General features: G+C 40.7%; 2 protein-coding genes across 7 annotated transcripts; both read right to left on the reverse strand.

Moving 5' to 3' along the window:
• Nucleotides 1-6182: 6182 nt before the first annotated feature.
• On the reverse strand, nucleotides 6183-8431 carry tj (Maf family bZIP transcription factor traffic jam). The gene is made up of 4 exons (XM_089588760.1): nucleotides 8231-8431; nucleotides 7465-8179; nucleotides 6650-6993; nucleotides 6183-6515 (listed from the first exon to the last, which is right to left on the reverse strand). Exons 1-4 carry the CDS (start codon nucleotides 8420-8422, stop codon nucleotides 6183-6185), a joined length of 1584 nt encoding a protein of 527 aa, XP_089444886.1. The 5' UTR covers nucleotides 8423-8431.
• Nucleotides 8432-16432: 8001 nt separating this feature from the next.
• On the reverse strand, nucleotides 16433-20572 carry l(2)gd1 (lethal (2) giant discs 1). Of its 6 annotated transcripts, XM_089591799.1 has the most exons (13): nucleotides 20424-20572; nucleotides 20175-20310; nucleotides 19982-20094; nucleotides 19612-19921; nucleotides 19142-19504; nucleotides 18766-19068; nucleotides 18661-18720; nucleotides 18203-18576; nucleotides 17953-18128; nucleotides 17611-17877; nucleotides 17361-17399; nucleotides 16983-17073; nucleotides 16433-16913 (listed from the first exon to the last, which is right to left on the reverse strand). In XM_089591799.1, exons 1-13 carry the CDS (start codon nucleotides 20487-20489, stop codon nucleotides 16794-16796), a joined length of 2418 nt encoding a protein of 805 aa, XP_089447925.1. In that variant the 5' UTR covers nucleotides 20490-20572; the 3' UTR covers nucleotides 16433-16793. The 6 variants fall into 6 exon arrangements, with proteins under 6 accessions (XP_089447925.1, XP_089447922.1, XP_014209905.2 ...); XM_089591796.1 differs by having other exon boundaries at nucleotides 18661-19068; nucleotides 19142-19540; XM_014354419.2 differs by having other exon boundaries at nucleotides 18661-19068; nucleotides 19142-19540; nucleotides 19982-20100.
• Between the last annotated feature and the right edge of the window lie 27 nt (nucleotides 20573-20599).

The raw sequence follows: 20599 nt of genomic DNA on the forward strand, positions 1-20599 counted from the left end.
TATGGTTTGTGGTAAAATTAATCTTCAATGCATTGTTAAAGTGTCATTTCCAACAGTCGATTGGACAGAGGTGTCCCGAACAAGCATATGTAAAAGGAGAGAGAGTAAGTAAGGTAAATGTCCCATCAGTAGTTGGCCACTGTATATATAATATACACAGATAAATCTGGTGGCCAGCTATTAGGCAATGCATGCGTCCCAATAGTTGGCCAACAGCTTTTGCATATATTGAACGTGGAGGTGGCCAACTACTGGAACATTTACACCTTATAGTAAAACAAGAATAAATAAGAAAAACCATGTAAGCCATTACGGTGGTATGAATGAAAAAAGTGTCCAGCTGATGTGGTTCTCCGGCGCGTGTCCTTGGCAGTGCGCGACCGCGCGTATATAGACGAGTCGTTTCCCTTCTCCGGGCCAACCCGGAGCTTGTGCAAGCTCAACCTCCGTCGGTCGGCTGCACAGCCTCGTCATCGCAATAACGCACCAAAGATATGCTGGCGCGGCGAGACTGCGCTCACACTGCATGTGGGTCTATATACGTGTGTGTCGTGGCTGATGTGACGTCACTGGTGTGCCTGACCTCTTAAAGCTGCATGGGATTTTTTTTTTTTTTTTTTTTTTTAATTTTCTTTTTCCGTTGATCACTGATGGTATAGGCTTTATTGTAGGTTTACGTACATAAGCTTTGGTATTTGGCTTATTACTTATATGTATCTTGTATTTATCAGTAAATAATCGACAGGTGTGCAGTGGAGAGTGATATGCTCAAAACTCTACTTTTTTTTTTTTTTCTTAAAAGTAGTTAGTAGAATTGAGTACAATATACCTGCTTTTTTCATTGTCCTGAATAAAAAAATCCAATTAACATAGTATATATTTATGCAGCAGTGGGGTAGGTGTATAACTTGGGGTACTTATATATAGGTACGTGCAAGATATCTGCTCTTAAACGTACAACGAATCACAGTGTTTTGGTATACACGTGTGCGCATGTCATCCGACCACCCATTGGAAAATCGGCAGGTGCTGTATTGCACGTAGTTTATATATTTTTGCCGGTAGCTCTAGTGGCTACAGATGTCCCGTTACGCGCAGCGCGTATATACGTATATGTATATAGGGTAGTTGGAAGTACGTATACGTATATAGTATAGCCACAGGGCGCAGGGGACGATGCTGAGATAGCCCACGTCGCTGGCCTCTCCAATGCAAAATAATACAATAAAGCTCGATCTCTTCCTACACGGTACACCCTCGTACCCTGCCCTTATGTATATTCCTGTGGGGGCAAACTCTCTCGAGCTTAGCCTGCATTTTATATATATATACGTGCAAACGACCACGACCGTGACGACAACTTGCTCTCGCTTCCTCGCACATATGCTCCTGTATGCGTGTGGGTTTACAGTGACAAAGCCTTCTTTGCTTTCTCTCTCTCTCTCTCTCTGTAAAGTGTTATGTTCGGCTTACGTTGTATTATTATTATTATTACTATTATGTGCACTATTAGGTAACCACGTACGTATCCGAGAGTTGTTTCTCTTGACTCTTGAGGATTACGTGACTTAATATTTGTCTATTTTATGAGGTGACTTGTTTCGTTGATATCTACGACTCGCGCTTAATACGGGACTCTGGTCCATTTGATTGCTTATTTATGATACGTTATTTCAATTGTTATTTTTTCTGTTTATGAGTAATTAATATATATTTCTGGCGATGCATTGTCCGGGATATTTTTGAGTTTAAAATACGTATGGATTTTTCTTGAAACTATTGAAGTACTATAGCTCAAAAAATTTTCGTCCCTCAAAATGTTTGACAAATTTAACGGAATGCGTGTTTTCATATAGATGTTAAAACAGTAGAAAGTGTCACTTCTTTTTCTGGCACTATTAGCTTTTTTTATTTACTTACTTTTTTTTCAATTTTCTATGACCTTTTGCCAATTGTTTAATAAGAGTTTAGCAAAAAATTATTTATTAAAATTGAAAAAAAACAAAAAAAAAAACGATTCGTGGATGGCCATATTTTTTACATACACGAAGATATAATGCACTGGTATGAAGCAGTCATTGTCTAATAAAACGCGTATTTTCAAATAAATATTGAAACAAGAATCAGCAATCTACTCGGATTAATTAAAAGAAATGAAAAATCAGATACTTACAAGTTTTAAAACGAAGCTAAAACAAAAGGACAACAAAAGCGAAGCTATCCTCGTGTCAGGTAAAAAGAGACGACGGTGATTTTATATATTATATTAAACGAGCTAAGCGTGTGCATTTTTGAAGTCTAGAAAAAAAAAAAAAAAAAAAAAGTTCTGGCACGCAGCGTGGCTCTCGAATGAAATGCTGAGCTAGCAGGTTGCGCACATAGTGGTACAGGCACATACAAAGCTATACACCCATACAACGTATACGGGCGAAATACGAATCCTCGCGTTACTCTTTTTTTTTTTTTTTTTTTTTTCTTCGCAATCGTTTTATCGTTCCTTCATTTATGTAGCAGCTCGCGTCTATGTAAATACGCACTACCGTTCGAGAGTAGCCGTATCGTTATTATATCGCTCGGAAACGTTATATCCCAATTAGATATAGAGAGCACATATAGCAATACATCGTAGCCGTTGCACTATACGTATAGAAGTAACGATAAACGCTCAGGGAGTAATCAGAAGGGGAGGATAATAGTACAATGTGGTAAATAAATTGAGCTCTTATCTGAAACAGTCGTCGGCGACGTTTATTCAATAAGTGTAATAATAATAATAATAATTTTTATTTACAGATTGGACGACATAACGCGAATTAAACAACACATCTCTCTTTTATTTTCATTTTTGCGTCGCAATCGGGAGAGCCGTATTATACGACAAAACGATGATAATTGATATACAATATAATATTACATGTATGTATTATCAATGTACACAAGTTGAGAGAGCTGGTGCGTCTGTGTGCGCTTTGGCGCTTTTTCTTTTTCTTTTTTTATTTGTTTATGCTGTAATTGTTTCATTTGTGTGAACGTGTGTTGTGTGCAATATACAGAAATGTGAGCTTGTGTTTTTCATGGTATTCGCTATGAGAACTTGTTTGTTCGATGGTCAGAAAAAATATACCAAATAAACAAAATAAAACTATATGTTATTTAAACTCTTCAATTATGCTTTAAATTAAATATGTCATTAATTAAAGATGATCGATTAATTTTTATATTTGTATCATTTAAAAAGTATTACAACGTGAAATATTTAACGATAAACTTTTGATTCAACAATTGTATGAAAATCTTCACAAAATCTCTGCAGCACATTTTTTACAAGAACAACCGTTTCTTCTTAGTTAAAAAAAACAAAAAAAAAAATTAAATAAATAATTAATTCTCGCCACTTTCCGCATCTACAACCTTCTATTCTCATAGCGAATTTTAATGCACGTAAAATTTGTGTGTAAATAATTATGTTGGTCTTTAAAAAATAGCCCATTTATAATACGCACGAAAAGTAAACAAAACGAGATGCATCTCAAACTAATAAATTTTGTTTACTATAAAACTTATTTTCCTTAAAAGTATAAATATAATAATTATATTTTCCTCGAACCAGTTTTTTTATAATAAAAATAATAAAAATTACAATAATTGATTATTATACTTTGTGCCTGAGACAATCAACAATTTAACATTATCGATTCGTAACTTTTTATAAAAACAATATAATACACGGTCGATCGTCAGTAATTGTCGTATAAACTACAGCTCGAATTTCTTCACTTTTAATACAACAATTTTCAATTGAATTTTCGTCTTTATTATTATGCTACACGTAGTTGTTTTTTACTCCATTAAAAACAATACATCGTCAAGAAAAAGTAATGATAAAAATTTCGCACCACATCACTAAGATGTCGCTCATCCGACGGATAAAGAGAGGGTTCGGCCAACATCTCTATCCAGCAATAATAAAATTTGTATAGCAATTAAAAATTAACATTTGTTTTATATATATATATATACTTTAATAAAAAATAATACTTTCGCTAAAATTGATAGACGCTGCTGCGAGTGAATTGAAAAAATGACAGCAGAATATTTACAAAATTAAATGACGGATATAATTATTATTCTATCTTATTATATTTCTTTTTTTTTTCACATATTGCACCAGGAACGAGAGACAGATAGCGATTTGTAAGAGTCAATTAAAAAGCTCAGAACTCAACTGCGCATCTAATACTGCATTCGCGTCATTTTCCCGCGATATTGCGTGTATATTATTTTTTCGCCAAGTTTTTTTTTTTTTTTATTTCACAAAATTCTCTCTGTTGCATATAATATGTAGCTTTTCTAAAGACTTATGTTATAGCATAAAACTAAGTATTTCTTTTCTTTTCTTTTTTTTTTTCAATTACGTTTTTACTCTTCATCCGTAAGAGACAAATCTGAGCTCGTTACTTTACGCTTAATTTTTTTTTTCCATCCCTCATCTACCTGTCCGATAAACAGTCTTTGAGTGCAGAATTATCTCGAAAGAATTAAAAGTCTAAAATTTCGAAAATGTTACGAAAACTTTGTATAATATTAGCGTTGACATCTAGACGAAAAAAAATAAATAAATAAATAAAGTACACTGAGAGAAATGATGGTAGAAACCGACACTCTGCGTGCAAAGTTTAACTTTCCGTGCCTGGAATCTGATTTTAGGACCGTGCGAGAAGTAAGTAGTCAGTTTGCACATTGAAGTAAAAATCTTCCCATAATGAATGATGAATGGTGTATTATGCATCTTGTACTTTAGAACCGGTATAAGTTATTTTTCGACACTGAGTGGGCGAAGTTCAACTTCAAATATAACTTTTTTGAACGTCAGTGTGGAAACGCGAATTAGTTGTATCGTTGGAATCTAGCACTTCGTATTCTATGTAAGCCTGATGTAAAGTTTAACTTCGCGCGACAAAAACGGTGCAAAACAAATTGTAGTATGAGTGCACCTGGTGGTTCTTCCATTTGCTTCGGTCAAGCGATACGATTTAGACTGATGTGAGAATGATGCGTGATACAAATTTTTGACTTTCCAGGGAACTATACTTTTCGCACGGGGCACAAAAATAAGAGTACCGCGATAAATAAAAAAAAAAAACAATTTATTATTTCTCTCAGGGCACGCATTATTAGATGATACGGACAGCAGACGAGCGACGAAGATTATAGAATAAGAAATCGTTATGACACGAGCAGTCTATCTCGGTAAAACACAGCCCACTTGGCGATTTCACTATCATTCTTTCTCGTTTCCTTCTTTTATTCCATTTATGTATACGTATGTTTACAATCTAACGTCAAATATACAAGATAATTTGTACGCGGGCCTCGTAAGTATACACGTTCTCTCGCGTTCAAGTAACCCTCACGTTATATTTTTATCAAAACCCATACTCGACTTCCGTTCTGCCATCACACAACCGCAACAATGATCAACGACTGTTAATACCCAAAAACAAAAAAAGACGAAAGGAAGCAGGTGAGGCGCAACGAGTGCTGAAGCAAAACCGAAGGTTGAAAAAAAAAAAAAAAAAAAAAACAACATGTATAACACGCGAAAATTGTGATAACAATCGCGTGGTGCGAATCGTATACCGGTCAGAGGTCACGGAAACTTCAACGCTCATATATGTATAGCACATGAGCGATAACAAGTGCGTCTCCGCGCGAAGTTTATCGCGGCACGTGAAAACTTTGTAAATCCAAATAAAAACCACGTGTGCGGATGAGTAACAAAAAAAAAAAAAAAAAAAAAAAAAAAAAAAAAAAAAAAAAAAAAACATGAGCCGCGCGATAAGGGAGAGAGAGGCCGCGAAAAACACAACGCGAAGTTGCCATTGATCTCTCGGCGAGGGGCTATCGGTGACATGCGTTTTTACGCGCGCTTCGGACGAGCGGAGAACGGAAAATCGAGCAGCTGCACGCGGATATGTGGATCGAGAGACCGGATTCTGTGCAACGGCTAATTAGAGACCGAGTCTTTTTGCCAGCAGGCCGGACGGAAGAGGCGGGCTTTAACGTTACTCGGTATCCCTACAGTCGTCATCCCGGGGCTTTCCTTGACTTGTCGACACAATGCACCCACGAGAGAAGAGGACTCACCGACACGGACGGCCTCAGGTCCAGCGGGTTCGGTGTCACAGGTAGACCTCGGGACTGGCCGGCTGCTGCTGCTGCTGCTGATGGTGGTGGTGGTGGTGGTGGTGGCTTGGCGCAGGTGGCGGTGGGGGTGGTGCTTGTTGTTGCTGCTGCTGGGGCTGTCGTATCCGGACGAGGGCCTCGTAACGGTGCTTGTAGAGGTCCAGTTCCTGCTGGACGCGCGCCATGTCGACCTTGAGGAGGTCGAGCTCGTGCTGGAGGTTGCGGTTCGTTAGCTCGAGCTCGTGGCGCTGCTGGACCCGCTTGGTCCGGCAGTTCTGGGCGTAGCCCCGGTTCTTGAGCGTGCGCCGCTTTTGTTTCAGCCGGACGATCTTCCAAGCATAAAAGTTAAAGAGCGCAGGGGACGATTATTTATTAACAGCATTTGACGGGGTGGGGGTATAGGGCAAGGGGTTGTTGGCAGGTGGGATGGGGTGGGGGTGGAAAAACCAAAGATTTGAGATACCTCTTCGCGAGTGCAGCCCTGGAGCCTCTTGTTGAGCTCGCGCACGGTGAGAGACATGAGGATGTCGTCGTCGAGGAGACTGTCGTGGCTGCCCGGCGGATCGGGGCTGGGTCGCATGCCGGGAGGTCCGCACGAGCTCGTCGAGCAGATGCTCAGTGGCCTGATCGGGTGATGGAGATGCTGCTGCTGCTGCTGCTGTTGTTGGGGTTGGGGTTGCTGGTGGGGGTGCTGCATCGGTAGCTGCTGCAGGTTCTCGTCTAGCTGCATCGGCATTATACCACCGTTTGGACTGGACCCGCCGTTGCTCGCATAGTACTCGATGTGACCGCCTATTATGTAACCCCCTGTTGAGTAGATTTGTTTTTTTTTTTTTTTTTTTTTTCTCATTTCTAAACTATTGTATGCAGGTTGTACGGCCAGGTCAGCGTTTTGTTTAAACACTGCAGGTATTTTTTTTTTTTTTCTCCCTTTTGTCCAATTTGGGCGCCTCAGGGAGAATAAAACACACAAGGTTTTCCTGCGAAGAGCGCGTCTGCCCAAAACGGGATCGTTACTACTTAAAAACGAGGTATCATCGCGCATTGCTCCGCCCCCACCGATTTCAATGAAAAGTCGATCGAGGCAACTCGAACTTTTCGCCAAACGCGCGTCTCAAGTCGTTGTTCACGAAAAAAAAAAAAAAAGAAAAAAAAAAAAAAAAACAAACCTGCTGTCGCTACAAACAAAATCACTCACTCGCCGCGACCGATAACCCACAAAACAGATGGGCATGTGCAACAATGCTACGTGTATAATGATGAGCGAGGGTTACCGACCGGCGTGCCTCGAGTGCCTGCCGGCTCCACCAGCAGCGGCCAAGTGTCCCCCGTGATGATGATGGGGTGGATGGTGGTGATGGTGGTGGTGGTGATGGGGATGATGGTGGTGCTGCACGAGGTCGGGCAAGTGGTGGGCCGGCCAGTGCTCCTGGGCCTCGAGTTCAGACTCGGAGCTCGGCTCCGGGGGACAGTGGGGCCTCAAATCCAGCGGCTCCTGTCTCAAGCTCTGCGTCAACCAGGGCATCCCCGTGTCGAGCATAACCGACTCGGGGGCCTGCTGCTGTTGTTGTTGTTGCTGCTGCTGCTGGTGGTGTTGATGGTGTTGTTGTTGTTGTTGTTGTTGTTGATGCAGCTGGTGGTGCGGGTGGAGGGGCGGTTGCTGGTGGTGTATCTGCTCGAGGTGCATGCGCTGGAGGTGCTGGAGGTTGGGCGGCGAGGCGGACACCGGTGGCGTGTCGGGTGGCGTGCCCGGGTGCGAGAGGCTCGTGAGACCCGGGGCCCCTCCAGTTGCAAAGGGCAACTTGACGAGGACACCCGCCTGGACCACGTGCTGAAGGGGCACCGGCTGGCCATACATGGGCAATTGATGCTGCTCGAGCTCGTGGGCCGGAGGCGTCAAGGGCCCCAAGTGCTGCTGCGGCCCCAACGGCGTCCCCGCGTTCCCCGACTCGACCCCCGTCGCGGGCGACACCCCCTGATCCTTGCTCGGCACCTCCACCGCGACATTGTTGTTGTTGTTGTTGTTGTTGCTACTACTGTTGTTGTTGTTGTTGTTGTTGTTGGTCGTAGGGGTGGCGTGTACGCGCGCGAGCAGGGCAGCTGGAACGGGTGCCTTCAGGGGGGGACCACGTTGCTCGGCCGCCTCGCGCTTCACCTCCCCCGGGGGTGGGTCCGCCAGGTGATCGAGGACAAACTCCTGCACGTATTCGCGGGCGAGGTGCTCCTCGGCCTCCATCTTGACCTCGTCGACGTCCACCGGGACCGCGGGCGCGGCATACGGCTGGAGCGCAGCGGCGCCCGCGACCGTCGCCGCCACTTCGGCAGCCCCGGCCTGCGCCGCCGTGCCCCCGGGGATGATGATGATGCTCCTCCTCCTCCTCCTGCCCCCCCTCTTGTGACGATCCCTTTTTTTCAACCGGCGATAACCTTTTTTTCCTTTACCAAACTCGGGCGACACACTCCGGCGAATTGTCCGATACTCGAAAAACCATCAGCGACTGCACCGTATATATATATTTATATGTATATTTATATGTATATAGTATCGGGCGCGCGACTACTCTTGCATCACACCAGGCCCGTGGATGGACCCATGCACAATCACGACGAAGCAGCTGTTGCAGTCGGGACGGCCGCGAAGCGACGACTGAGCTTTGGCGTTCTCTCTTTCTCTCGGGGGCGCCGGCACCGCGACGCCGATGTTACGTTGGCTGGCTCTTTCGGAGCTCAGCGAGGGCGGGTCGGCGCCGCCTCCAGCCCTCCGGTGGTGCGCGCGCGAGCGAGAAGGACGACGGAGCGCGCGGGAGTGTTGATTGGCGCGCCAGAGGCCGGGCCGCCATTGGTCGGTATGTACCCCCCACCTCGCGCGGAAAAGCTCTGCAAGCTCCGGGTGCTATACGTGGGTATACCCAGGTGTGTGTGTGTGTGTTGGTGGGTGTATGCACCTGATGAGTGCTGTATATAGGTGTGCAAGCTCGAGCCAACCCCCCCCCCTTCTACTCGGCTCCACGAGCGTGTAAGCTCGTTATGCTAATTCTGTATGCGTCGATGGGGAGGTGACACGTATATATATGGACGCGTATACGGTGTGCCTTCTCTTCCGTACCGCCATGCCGATTTACGCCAAAAGTTGCCCTCGGCTCACCTTTTCCGCGACCTCTCGCTCGCGCCCTATCCTTGGCCAAGTGCTCCCACACCCTGTATACCTCGTTTCGGGCCCTTTATCGGCTCGCACGATATAGGCGAGTGTGTTGAACATTTTCTTGCTTTTCCTCCCTTGCGGTTAATTTATGTGTGTCGTCAATGATTTTACTGACTTTTTTTTCTTTTTCTGTTTGACAAACGAGTGCTGCAAAGCATGTCTGTTGTCTGCAGCCCACGGTTAAGTATATTATTTTACTTCGCGACTTCAAAGTATGCTAACCGTTTGAATAGCCTTTCTTCTCGCGTTAGAAGAATAAAAAAAAATTTTTAAAAATAGGTTTCCGATTCAGAACGTGTTTTTTTACAAGTGACCACTATTTTTTACTCCTTTCGATTTACTTAATAATTAGAACTGTCCAATTTTTTCACAAATCTAGGATGCATCTAAAGTGGCAACACTATTGATTCTCGAATCGCGTGTTGGTAAAAAAAGGAGTTATTATACCATACAGGTACACTTTTTTCATCTTGAAACGTTTTGAAAATCGTAAGCTGAAAAACTACCGATTTATTTTTACACCCTTTGTACAACCTACAGAAAATTGCAAGGAAATTCCAATAGTATATTTTGGAAATTTTATTGCGTTTTTGTTTTTTTTTTTTTTTTTTTTTTTTTTGTAAAATAACTTCCTTATCCTTCTTTGCAAACGTTGTCTTACAAATAAATGTGCAACAGCACAAAAAATATTCCGCCACATCGTCAGGTCACGAAGGTTGAATTGAAGATGTACAGGCTTACGAACGCATCATCAATATAATTTCAAGTAAATATTTATTACAAATTTAACGTGATACCATGTATTAACTACAATTATAATTGATTGTTTGTAGAATAGTTTTTTTTTTGTCATTTTTTAAAATTAAATCAACGATCAACTAAAAAAATTTGAATTTACTGACCAAAAGAAAAACTCAACGGAAGCCCGGCATACTATAGCCGATGTATGATTTTTAAAAATGAAAAAAAAAGTAGAAAAAAAAGTGACGAACAGTAAGTCGAGCGATGTGTGTATATTTATATATTTAACTTTGTGAAACCGGACATTAGGCGAAACCGAGAATAAGGCATTGAGGAATCCGTCGACGCGGCAACTTCCCTTTCGCTTTCAGCTTCAAGTTGGTTCGCTTTTTCTTTTCCCCACTTCGCGACCCTCCGCACCATATATATACATGTATACTCATGAACACGTGCGCGGTTCATTTGTCGAGTACACAAACGTACGAAGAAAAAAAAAAAAAATCATAACTTTGAACGCTTAAGCGGCCGCAAAACCCGATCAATTAAAATAACCAATTGTTCGTAGAAGAGAAAAGAATAAAGAAAAAATCTCGAGATAATACCGAAACCGATGAAGATTTACTGCCAAAAAGAATTGGTCGGCAAGACGTATACATGCAGGGAAAAGGTACACGCCGGAGCGTATCATGCGCGTAATCTCCGGTTGATCTGGCTGATGTTCAACAGCCAAGTTTTCCCGTTAGATTTATACGGACACAAGGGCAATAGCATTCGAACGTAAGACAGGGTACATAACATCCCTTTTTTTTTTTTTTTTTTTTTTTTTTTTTTTTCGTCGCCACGTATATACTTACGTACACGTACATCTGATAAGCTTGTACGTATAGGTGCGTCCAAAGCAACTCCGCGTATACATACGTGCTCGTGTATATATATAAATCAAGAGACGTATACGCTCGAGTGGAAAACACACAAGATCGACCCCCCCCACTCATACCTCGTGCTTTTATTCATTCATTTGTCCATATTTAAAAATATACCTAAAATCTGTTTAGCAATGTACAAAGTGTAACAATATGATTTCTCTCTTGCAATGCGACAATCGAACCATAAATGTATACAATAGTAATCTAGCGAGAAAAAAAGGGGGGGGGAGGAGATTAGGTTTGCAAGAAAAGCCGGCTACACCGCGCTCTTTAATAACGCGGCAATAAGCGGTTCTCGCGCGCCATGGCATAAAAATGGTAAAAGCGTGTATATATATATATAAAAATGAAAAAAAAAGGGAAAAAACGAGGCTCGATGGATCTTTCGGAATGAGCGAGAAGGGGGGGGGGGGAGGACTAGAGAGAGCGAACCGCGATGAACGAAAGAGAGGAGGCGGAGAGGATATACACAGAGGGAGAGTGCTGAGCCAGCAGATTCGCGGGTGGTAGCACCACCGATCCAACCCGTCCGTATATACCTGTATATACACTTACCGCCCGCCCGATGCTCACTCGCGGCTAAACATCGATATGTGCCTGCGTATATGAATAATATATTATATGATGGGTGTCCATACATATACATACATACATATATACTCGTTTATTAAATAGAGAGAGACACTACACGCGTTTGTTGATTATTAAATTAAAATAAAACAAAATTTGCAAGCGCCAAATAATTTGCGTGCTTGATAAGCTTTGCAAAAATACGAATGGAGAAAAAGTAACGGAGAATCGGCGAGTTTAGCTTACATGTTTTTTTTACCGATGAGCTATTTTTTTTTTTTTTTTTTTTTTTTTGCTTCTAATGTTTCACGAGATGTATACTCGATGTCAATTCGTTAAATTACCCTTAACATTGTAATATTACGAGGAGACAAATAATGTAAACCTATTGGGGTTTTTTTGTTTTGTTTTCGGCGGAAATATATCCACCCTATGGGACCGAAAAAAAGGGGGTAAACAAATAAAAGTACGAATGACAATCCGTGATTTGCCGGGGGAGGGGGGATGGTTAGGAGTTGCAGGGAACGAACAACGGCCGGAAATAATAATCACCCTCTCTCTTTCTCTCCGATTCGGTCGAAAGAATGGAGAAATCGCCGGATAATCCGCGCATATAGTCGTTGCCGTGCCACTATTACCATTATATTGCTACGTGCTGCTGCTCATTTGTTCGTCGCGATCTGACGGATGACAATGAAAAGCACAGGAGGAGGAGGAGGGTCGTATTGCCCCGACTTCTCGGATCATCGCTGCGACAAGCCGCAATCATTAGAGCGATGTGTCTATATATATATATATATATATACGCGCGAGCACTGCACGTACATATATATGTCCTAATGCTCTGACGTTTTACCTACCCCCCGCCTGTATCTGTCAATTCTCTCTCTTTCTCCGTTTCTCCACTCTTAACTGCTTCATTGAGGAATTCAACGAAACTCACGTCCGAGTGTTTACAGTATACGTATATAATATATATGCACGCGTGGGGAAAGTCTGTTATTCACTCGTTAAATATACCTTTGCCATTATTACTTTTATGTGTATTACATACGCGTACTAATCATTTAAACTTTGTTGACGTTTCCACATTTTTTTCCTTTTTTTTTTTATAAGGATATGTATGAAAAAAAAAAAAAAAAAAAAAAATTTCGTCTCACGTGTACTTTGTTATATACGTACAGATAGTGGTGTCGGATTCCCACACGAGAGCTGCGAACGTCGACGTGTGATTAACACACACACGGAGTGCATGTTTTTGATGCAACAAAATTAACGTAGCAAGCACAATTGGATATTCGTATGAGACTCGGATTTTTTTTTACTTGCACTGCTGCGATGACTATATATAAACACGATACTACTGTATGACTAATTTTTTTTACCCACTCGCCTGCACATTTTGTATGTTTAAATCTGAGTATTTTGAAGATTAGACTAAATTGAAACAAAACATATCAATACGTGTATATCATTAGTTTATCTACTCCGTTGTCTATGCTGCAGGTTAAAGAATTTTGTTCGAAATCTCCACGGCTGATCCTGGAGAGGGTTGTGCCCTTCCGAGCCATTTTTTTCAAAGTTTCCCTCGCTGAGAAAACATTCGAGATATCACGTCAGTTGGGGAAAGAGGAAAAAACAAAGAGTCACAAAAAATCACTAGTTTTAAGGTTGCATGTTTTTCTTACGTATATGGTGCACATCTGAGGGTACTCTCAAAAATAGGGTTTAAAATTAAGTGACTCCAATATATTATCGATCAAAATCTTTTTGAATCAATCGATTGTGCAGACTCTGGAGTGCCAAATTTTTGTTTGATCCATCGACAGCTGTGCTCCTGTGGGTACTTTTTCTCCACAAAAAAAAAAAAAAAAAAAAAAAAAAAAAAAAAAAAAAAAAACACCGAAAGAAATCTGCACATCTGTGTTTATCGGGCCATTATTCAATTTTCTTTCGGACGGCGCACCTCAAATCGACCAAGGATATATTCATCACGGATTAAGGTGACGGGGGTATAGAGGGGGTTCGAGGAGCGACGGAGTCTCCTATACGCGCGCGGTTTTGCGTCGTAGGTTTCATTACAAGATACTTATATCATTGCCAGAGAGGTGCTGGTACACTCTTTGTCTTACACGTTACACTCGTCCACGATAAAAAGAAGAGCGTCATAATGCCGCCATAAGATCCCTCGCTTATCGCTGTATTGTTGCCGTATACTTACGTTACATGCACGTATAACGTATATATATATATATACTTGTTGGAGTATTTAGCCATCAAATGGTATGGTCCTGCTGCTGTATACAAAATTTTGTTTTGTTCGAGCCACGACACGCCCGATTGCTCGCAGGTATACTTACTTACTTACGTTACAACTTAATGCCTGTCTGACGCATGTGGTGTAAATACGAGTAGATCTCCACCACCGCGTCACTGTATCGCTGATAGTATATATATACACTTTGTATTGTTATTATATATATACACTTGTAACGGGAGTCTATCGCAGAGTAGCCGCTCTCGCTGCATCGGGCAAACGGAATCGGTAACATATATACATACCTTTTTTTTTCCACGAATTACTACATCACGGGCACTATGACGCTCGTCTACATTATCAAGGGTGTCTTTTTTTTTATGTGATTAAAGGTCGCTTATTTCGACTACCCCCTTCCCCGCTTTTTGTTGTAAATATAATGGCCACACTCGGGTTTTATCGGCCCTTTTTTCTTATTTTAAACCCATACGGTGAATGGAAAAAAAGAAAATTCAATTTTCATAAATATTAATTGTATACATACCCATAGGTACAAGGTGAAAAAACAATGCAGATCCACCGGGTGAATATTCGGAAACGGGGAAAAAAAAAAAAAAAAAAAAAAAAAAAAAATTATATTCTAAAGGGAAGAGATAAGGAATAAGACGGCCGAGGGTGTGTAATCATACGCGTAGAACGTAGAAAAATGTCATTATTCCTTCGGAAAAGGTATGTATGATTGTCTATACCTATGCATGCATACACAATACACACACCAAGGAACAACCGAACAAAAAGAGCACCAAAAGCAAAGCTTTAGCAAAGTTGGTACTGTACATAATAACGTATAGAACCAGCAAAAGGATGTATATACATGTAATGTAAGGGAAGGGGGGTGGATATAAAGAAGAGCGAAGAGCAGCCACGGGCAAGGGTTAAAGCGCAAACATCGTTAATTCGCACCGCCGGGGGGCCAAAAGGTCAACATTGCATCGTTGCTTCCTCCTTCCCTCCCTCTCTCGTTTTACTTCCCGCAGAGAGAAGAGGTAATGCTACCGCGCGCACCACCAGCCACGGCAAATATTATGCGCTGGACCGTGTAATTCGCGCGCGGCGCTCTTAATACTTACTCTTTTGTTCGCTTACGAAATAGCTAGCGAGTAAACTGTGCTATATACATATATATATATATGTGTGTGTGTGTGTGTATATGCGCATGCAAATGGCTCGTAGGTATACTGCACCACGCGCTCACTTTTTGCGTATGGGTGTACGATTTTTACTCTCTGTTTTATGCGTGCAGGGGATGAATATAATGACGGTGGAGAAAAAAAAAAAAAAAAGGAGGAGACTCAATCGATGCTTTGGTCGTTTTACGCGTGTGCACGGTGGTGGAGGTGTGTATATTATATGTGTAGCGCGCGATACGGGACCTCCCGAGGTGATGAGCTGCGAGACAACTGTATTTGCGGTGCACTTTCGCGGGTCGCGTCGCTCGATGGCCCCTCGCTTTTTTTTTTTTTTTTTTTTTTTTTTTTTTTTGTTGCAGACACCTCCTGCGGTTACAGGGCCTGCAGTGCACTCGTTTCTTTTTTTGTTCTTGGTATAGAATATGCATCTTTTTCTTTTTACATTGCACATGTTTTTTGTGCGGAATATTTTTTTTTTTTTTTTTCTCTTTCTTTTACAGTCAATCGTTCGAATTTTCGTTTGATAAGTTGTATGTCCGTCACGTTCACGTGGAAATTGGAAAAACCGAGCAATCACGTGCTCACAAACTCGAAACTACCACTTATTTATTCATTTATATTTATATGCATATCAATATTTTTTTTTTTTTTTTCCAACACGATACTTTTTTTTTTTTTTTTTTCATGCAGCTCTAGATCTCACGCAACTGCTATCAAATATATTTGAACAACGTATAAGAGAAAAGCTTTATTTTGATGTTACATTTATCATCATCGTGTAAAATAAATTTATATGTAGTAAAATTTGTAAGTCAACCAATTAGTAATAAACATAAAAAAAAAAATGGTTTTTTTTTTCCGCAGACGCTTCAACGTGAACAATGTACTTTAGCGTCGTTTGGTCCATCTAGGTGCTGTATGGTGCCGGTAACTTGTGGCGTTGGACTTCTTTAGGGAAGACTCGGTCGTCCGAATTGCGAATTGGGGAGCAAAACCAAAATAGTACTACATATAAGTATATAGAGCCAAGAATGGCAGTGAGAAAGGAGTATACCGCGCACACACATAGGTATAGAAAGGAGGGCCACCCGCGCACGATTGAGGCAGGAGGAGCGAAGGCAGAAACAATTACTAGACAATAGTTTGTTACCGAAAATGCCGAATCAGGTTTAATCGGTCATTGCCGCTGCTGTTACAATCCTCCTTTTATCTCGCGAACGGCGCGCAAATTACTTTTTTCACCTGTACAACCGCGTTTTTTCATCTTTTTTTTTTTTTTTTTTTTTTTCTCCCCAAAGGGTGAACTGCCTTTTTTTCCAACAATGAACGAGGATTCGGAAAAAAAATATATATTGTAAAATTGTAGTAAAGCTTTTTATTTTTATTTCATGGGCATATAAAATTAACAATATTCATACAAACAACTCCGACAATCGTTTCGTTGTTTTGATAATAACGACAACCCATGGCTTTCAAGCAGCTGTGAATTTTCCGAGTCATTCGTTAGAAAAATCACTTGATTTTTCGACGCTTTCAAACTTCTGATGAAAATAAATAACTAATTATATGTACACAGAGTTTTACAAAGCATTGGAATAATCCCTATTAACTGATACTTATATTTACAAATGTTTCGCAGACAACATTGCGAAATAACATTTTCAAATACCTTTTCCTTTGTAAGCGCACACACGGAATAGCCGGACAACGCGTGTGAAGACTTAGTGATCGATGGCCAGCCATTTATCGGTATTTTGCTCGATTTGCTTCGTGAGTATTGGGTTGCGAAGTCGAATCTTCACTTCTAAACTGCCGCCGACTGCCTTGCGTCCTTCCATCAGCTACAATTGTGATGGTAACGTGAAAATTCGATTAATGATTGGGTGTAAGTTTAAAAAAAAGTAATTTACGGGGAACGAGTCGTGTAGAATGCACTTTGTCTCGAGAGGTTGGAGCTTAATAGTTACGGTGCCAACGAGACTGTCGGCTCGGAAAAATCCTCTGGAATAGAAAAATTTCACTTTTTTCTTATAAACAAACATGCCCAAGGTAAACGGGTCTAATACAAAAATTACGTTGCTCTACAGTTGGCTCGTGCAATCCATTCAACTTCAAGCCGGTCATTCATGACCAAACGAGAAAATGTAGAGAATATTTTTTTTTTTTTTTTCTTAGACATCATAAAAATAAGGTAGATAAATTTTTGCGAGATATTGACAAAATGATATTTTACCACGAGTCCAAATATGGTACTAAGTACAAGGTTACTTTCTGTGAAACTTGCATACCTTGGATGAGTGCAACACATGATGGGATTCAGCGAGCATCTGCAAGCAACGTCCTACTCTATCAACTAATGTCAACTAATTGCAGTCTCTTAAAATCTAGCCTCTAATTACAACATCAACACCAATTATGATATTTTGTAAAACTATTTCTACTAAAGAGACTAGCAACTTTTTACAACAAAATAATAGGCATTATTGTTATGATGGTATCAAAATTTTCGAGACAAACATGCAATAAATAATACGTTACCCTTTCGACCAGACTTGACACTTCAGTGCGTGTCTTTTAAAAACTCTAAGACACTGCCGTGATTTGCGATCGATTATTCCATTTAATGGAAAAGTTGTATTGTACTCTGGATTGCAAGTGTCCCTAACGGTTGAAGTTCTATCGCTTGACGTGCTGTCAGGAGGCAAAGGTAATTCAAACATGACGTAAGTATCGACTTCTTTAGTATAATTTATGCCTCTGATGATTGAAATTTCTACATCAGCATCAGTCATATCTGTGCAGCTTCTGCGGAAATTGCAAGGAATAAAAATGAGTGAGAAACATTCGTGGATGTAAATGAAATTGAAAGACAAAGCTTACTGCACAATAGAGTAAGTTTTAACTTCGTAGTGATGTTGTGGGGGAGATAAATTTGCTCGTTTTCGAACCCTCAACATATCCAAATCTTTTGTGTAATTTAAAGCAAGTCTCTCCCATTTGTTATAACTTGGAACGTCTCCAAGAGCTTTGCAATGATCTCTCGTAGTCAAACACCACTAAAATAATAGTTGTTAAGAGTAAACTATACCAGTGTGAACAAAAAAAAGAAAGAAAAAAAAAAAAAACTTACTTTGATCTGTTTTTTTAACTGATCTTCGAGATTTTCGTAAATTTGCGGATCGGTACCAGTTGCTTCTTCAGAGCAACCCATCGACGTTATCACGGTAAAACTGTCGTCTGATAATTTTTCCGGTTCCAAATCTGACTTTTTTAGATCAAGTTTTGCTTGAGGGGATAAAGGAATGGAATTCATATCTACAGGTAAACCGCTCAAACTCGCGTTGATCAGCGGATCAATTCCCTTTGCCTGTCTAAGATAATCTCTGGCCGAATCCTTATCTCCAGCCATCAAAGCTGTCTTGGCTGCTAACCTCAGTTCTCTCTGGCGATTTTTCAAAGCTTCGATTTGTTTATCCACTCGAGTTGTTAATTTTTTGTTTTTATCTAAGATTGTAATACATTATTTTTTTAACTTTTTGAAAATCGTATACTTAGCGAGGGGATCGTAATTTTGTACTTTCATCGTACCTGAATTTTTTCGGAGTGGAGCAACAGGTGTTGCTGGTTCTTCTGGACTGGGTGATAAAGCTGCAGCTTCCCCAGGAGATTCTGCTGGTGGCGGTGGTGGTAGACGCTTCGGTGTTTCCGGTTGTTCAGATACTTCTTCAGCAGTAGGTTTTGGTAGAGAAGGTTTGGGTCCTGCTAATTCAGTAAGTGGAGGAAATCCGGGAGGCGTTGGCAATTCATCAATAGGTAGAGGTTTTCCTCTCGCATGGAGCTTAAGGGCATCCTCAAACTGCTTGCAAATGCGGCCGTATCTTCGAGCTTTCGATGAATTTCCCTCGCTCTCGGCTACCGTTTTAGAACGACGATATATTTCCAAACGCTCTTTCAAGGCAGTTTCTAAGGAAACAGGTACTTCAGATGCACTTGAGGCTAAAATATTTTCAACAAATTATTGATTTTACTTTAACAAGGAACAAAAGTTAATGTAATCAGCAAGTATTACCAGGCACATTAGGTTCAACCAAAGATGCTGTCTGATTCGTATTTTCTTCTTTATTTTCTTCCAACGCACTTTCAGAAGCTACAGTGCAGTTTGGTAGTGAAGGTGACGGTGGCATGTCTGATAAGTCGATTATATTACCTTGAGAAATTGCTTCAAAAGCAGCATCAAATTGTTTTAGTATTTGCATGTGCTTTAAAGCTTCTTCTCGATTTCCTGACTTTTTCCATACCAAAGCAGCTTTTTTATACTCCTCCTGACGAATTTTTAACAGTTTTAATGTAGCCTCGTCTATTGTAGGAGTCGTTGTTTCTTGATTTATTGGTTCTGGTTGAACGGCTGGTGTTAAACTAATTTCCGCAGGCTCTTGAACTGACTCAGGTGCAGCAGGTACTTCTGGAGCTTAAAAAATATAAATACTATGTGAGACTGCAAATACTTAGTTAACCATGATACACATTGAAAATGCATACCTGCAGATGGTTCATCAACTTTTCTTGTAGCAGATGGTGGCAAAACAGGAGGAATTTCCGACTGATCGATTTGTTCTCCATGTTTACAAGAAGATAACAAATGCTCTAAAGTCTTGACACCCCTGTTATATCTTCTGGCCTTGCTGGACTCATTTTCCAACTTAGCCTTTTGCTCTGCCAACTTGTATATCGACAAACGTTCTTCCAATAACTTTGAAATTTCACTCACATCATTTACTGCATCATTTTTTTGTTCAGGCTCTACAACTGATTCATCTTCTGATTCCCCATTAAGATTTTTCAATTCGTTCTGTTAAATATAATTATCTAATGAATATCAACACTTTTATTGAACACTGAATTGTCATACCAATAAGTCAGGATCATCATCGTCATCATTGCCAGATATTTCATCGTCAGAGTTAATGTCTTTCATGCTTTCGTTGATCAAGTCATCTAAATTAACAGCTGGTTTTGGGGGTACTGGAGCTTAATACAAATATTGATAATGTATGCAAGTGTAAAATGACTTTAAATTATCGATTGGATTTTGACAAATATACCTTTTCTTCTTGGTTTAATTGGTTCATCACCAGTAGTAAGAGCAGCTAATTCAGCTTCTAAATCATCGTCATCATCATCAATGTCTATCGAGCCACCAAGATCGCCTAAATTCTCGGGAATCTCGAAAATACCATACTGCAAAAGATTTATTAACAAAATGTTCCAAAAAAAAAAAAAAACGAATAAAGGTTCCGAATTAACACTTGTCAACTGTGCAAGACAGAGCAATTTAAAAATAAAGCAATCACCTGAGCAAGACTTCCTGCAGGCCTGGCAGGACGTTCCTTTTTAGCTTCCTTTTTTCTGCCAAACATCTTTATTTTTGCAGAAATGAGAGACTGTACAAGTTTTTTTAACTATTATGATTTATGATATCATCAATCTATTATCACAAAAGACTAAGGGTAAGTTTCAATGAAGTCAA

The sequence above is a fragment of the Copidosoma floridanum genome, unplaced genomic scaffold, assembly GCF_036245765.1.
Source record: "Copidosoma floridanum isolate Cflo_tuat_1 unplaced genomic scaffold, Cflo_Japanese_pri ptg000001l, whole genome shotgun sequence".
In the NCBI taxonomy this organism is placed as follows: domain Eukaryota; kingdom Metazoa; phylum Arthropoda; class Insecta; order Hymenoptera; family Encyrtidae; genus Copidosoma; species Copidosoma floridanum.

Excerpts from the sequence above, each read along its gene's own strand:
- tj (XM_089588760.1), bottom strand. The coding sequence starts at position 8,422 with ATGGAGGCCGAGGAGCACCTCGCCCGCGAATACGTGCAGGAGTTTGTC. Across the intron at positions 8,180-8,230 it reads CCAACAACAACAACAACAAC|GTGCCGAGCAAGGATCAGGG; the intron begins AACAACAGTAGT and ends GTCGCGGTGGAG. Across the intron at positions 6,994-7,464 it reads CAGGCACTCGAGGCACGCCG|GGGGTTACATAATAGGCGGT; the intron begins GTCGGTAACCCT and ends TCTACTCAACAG.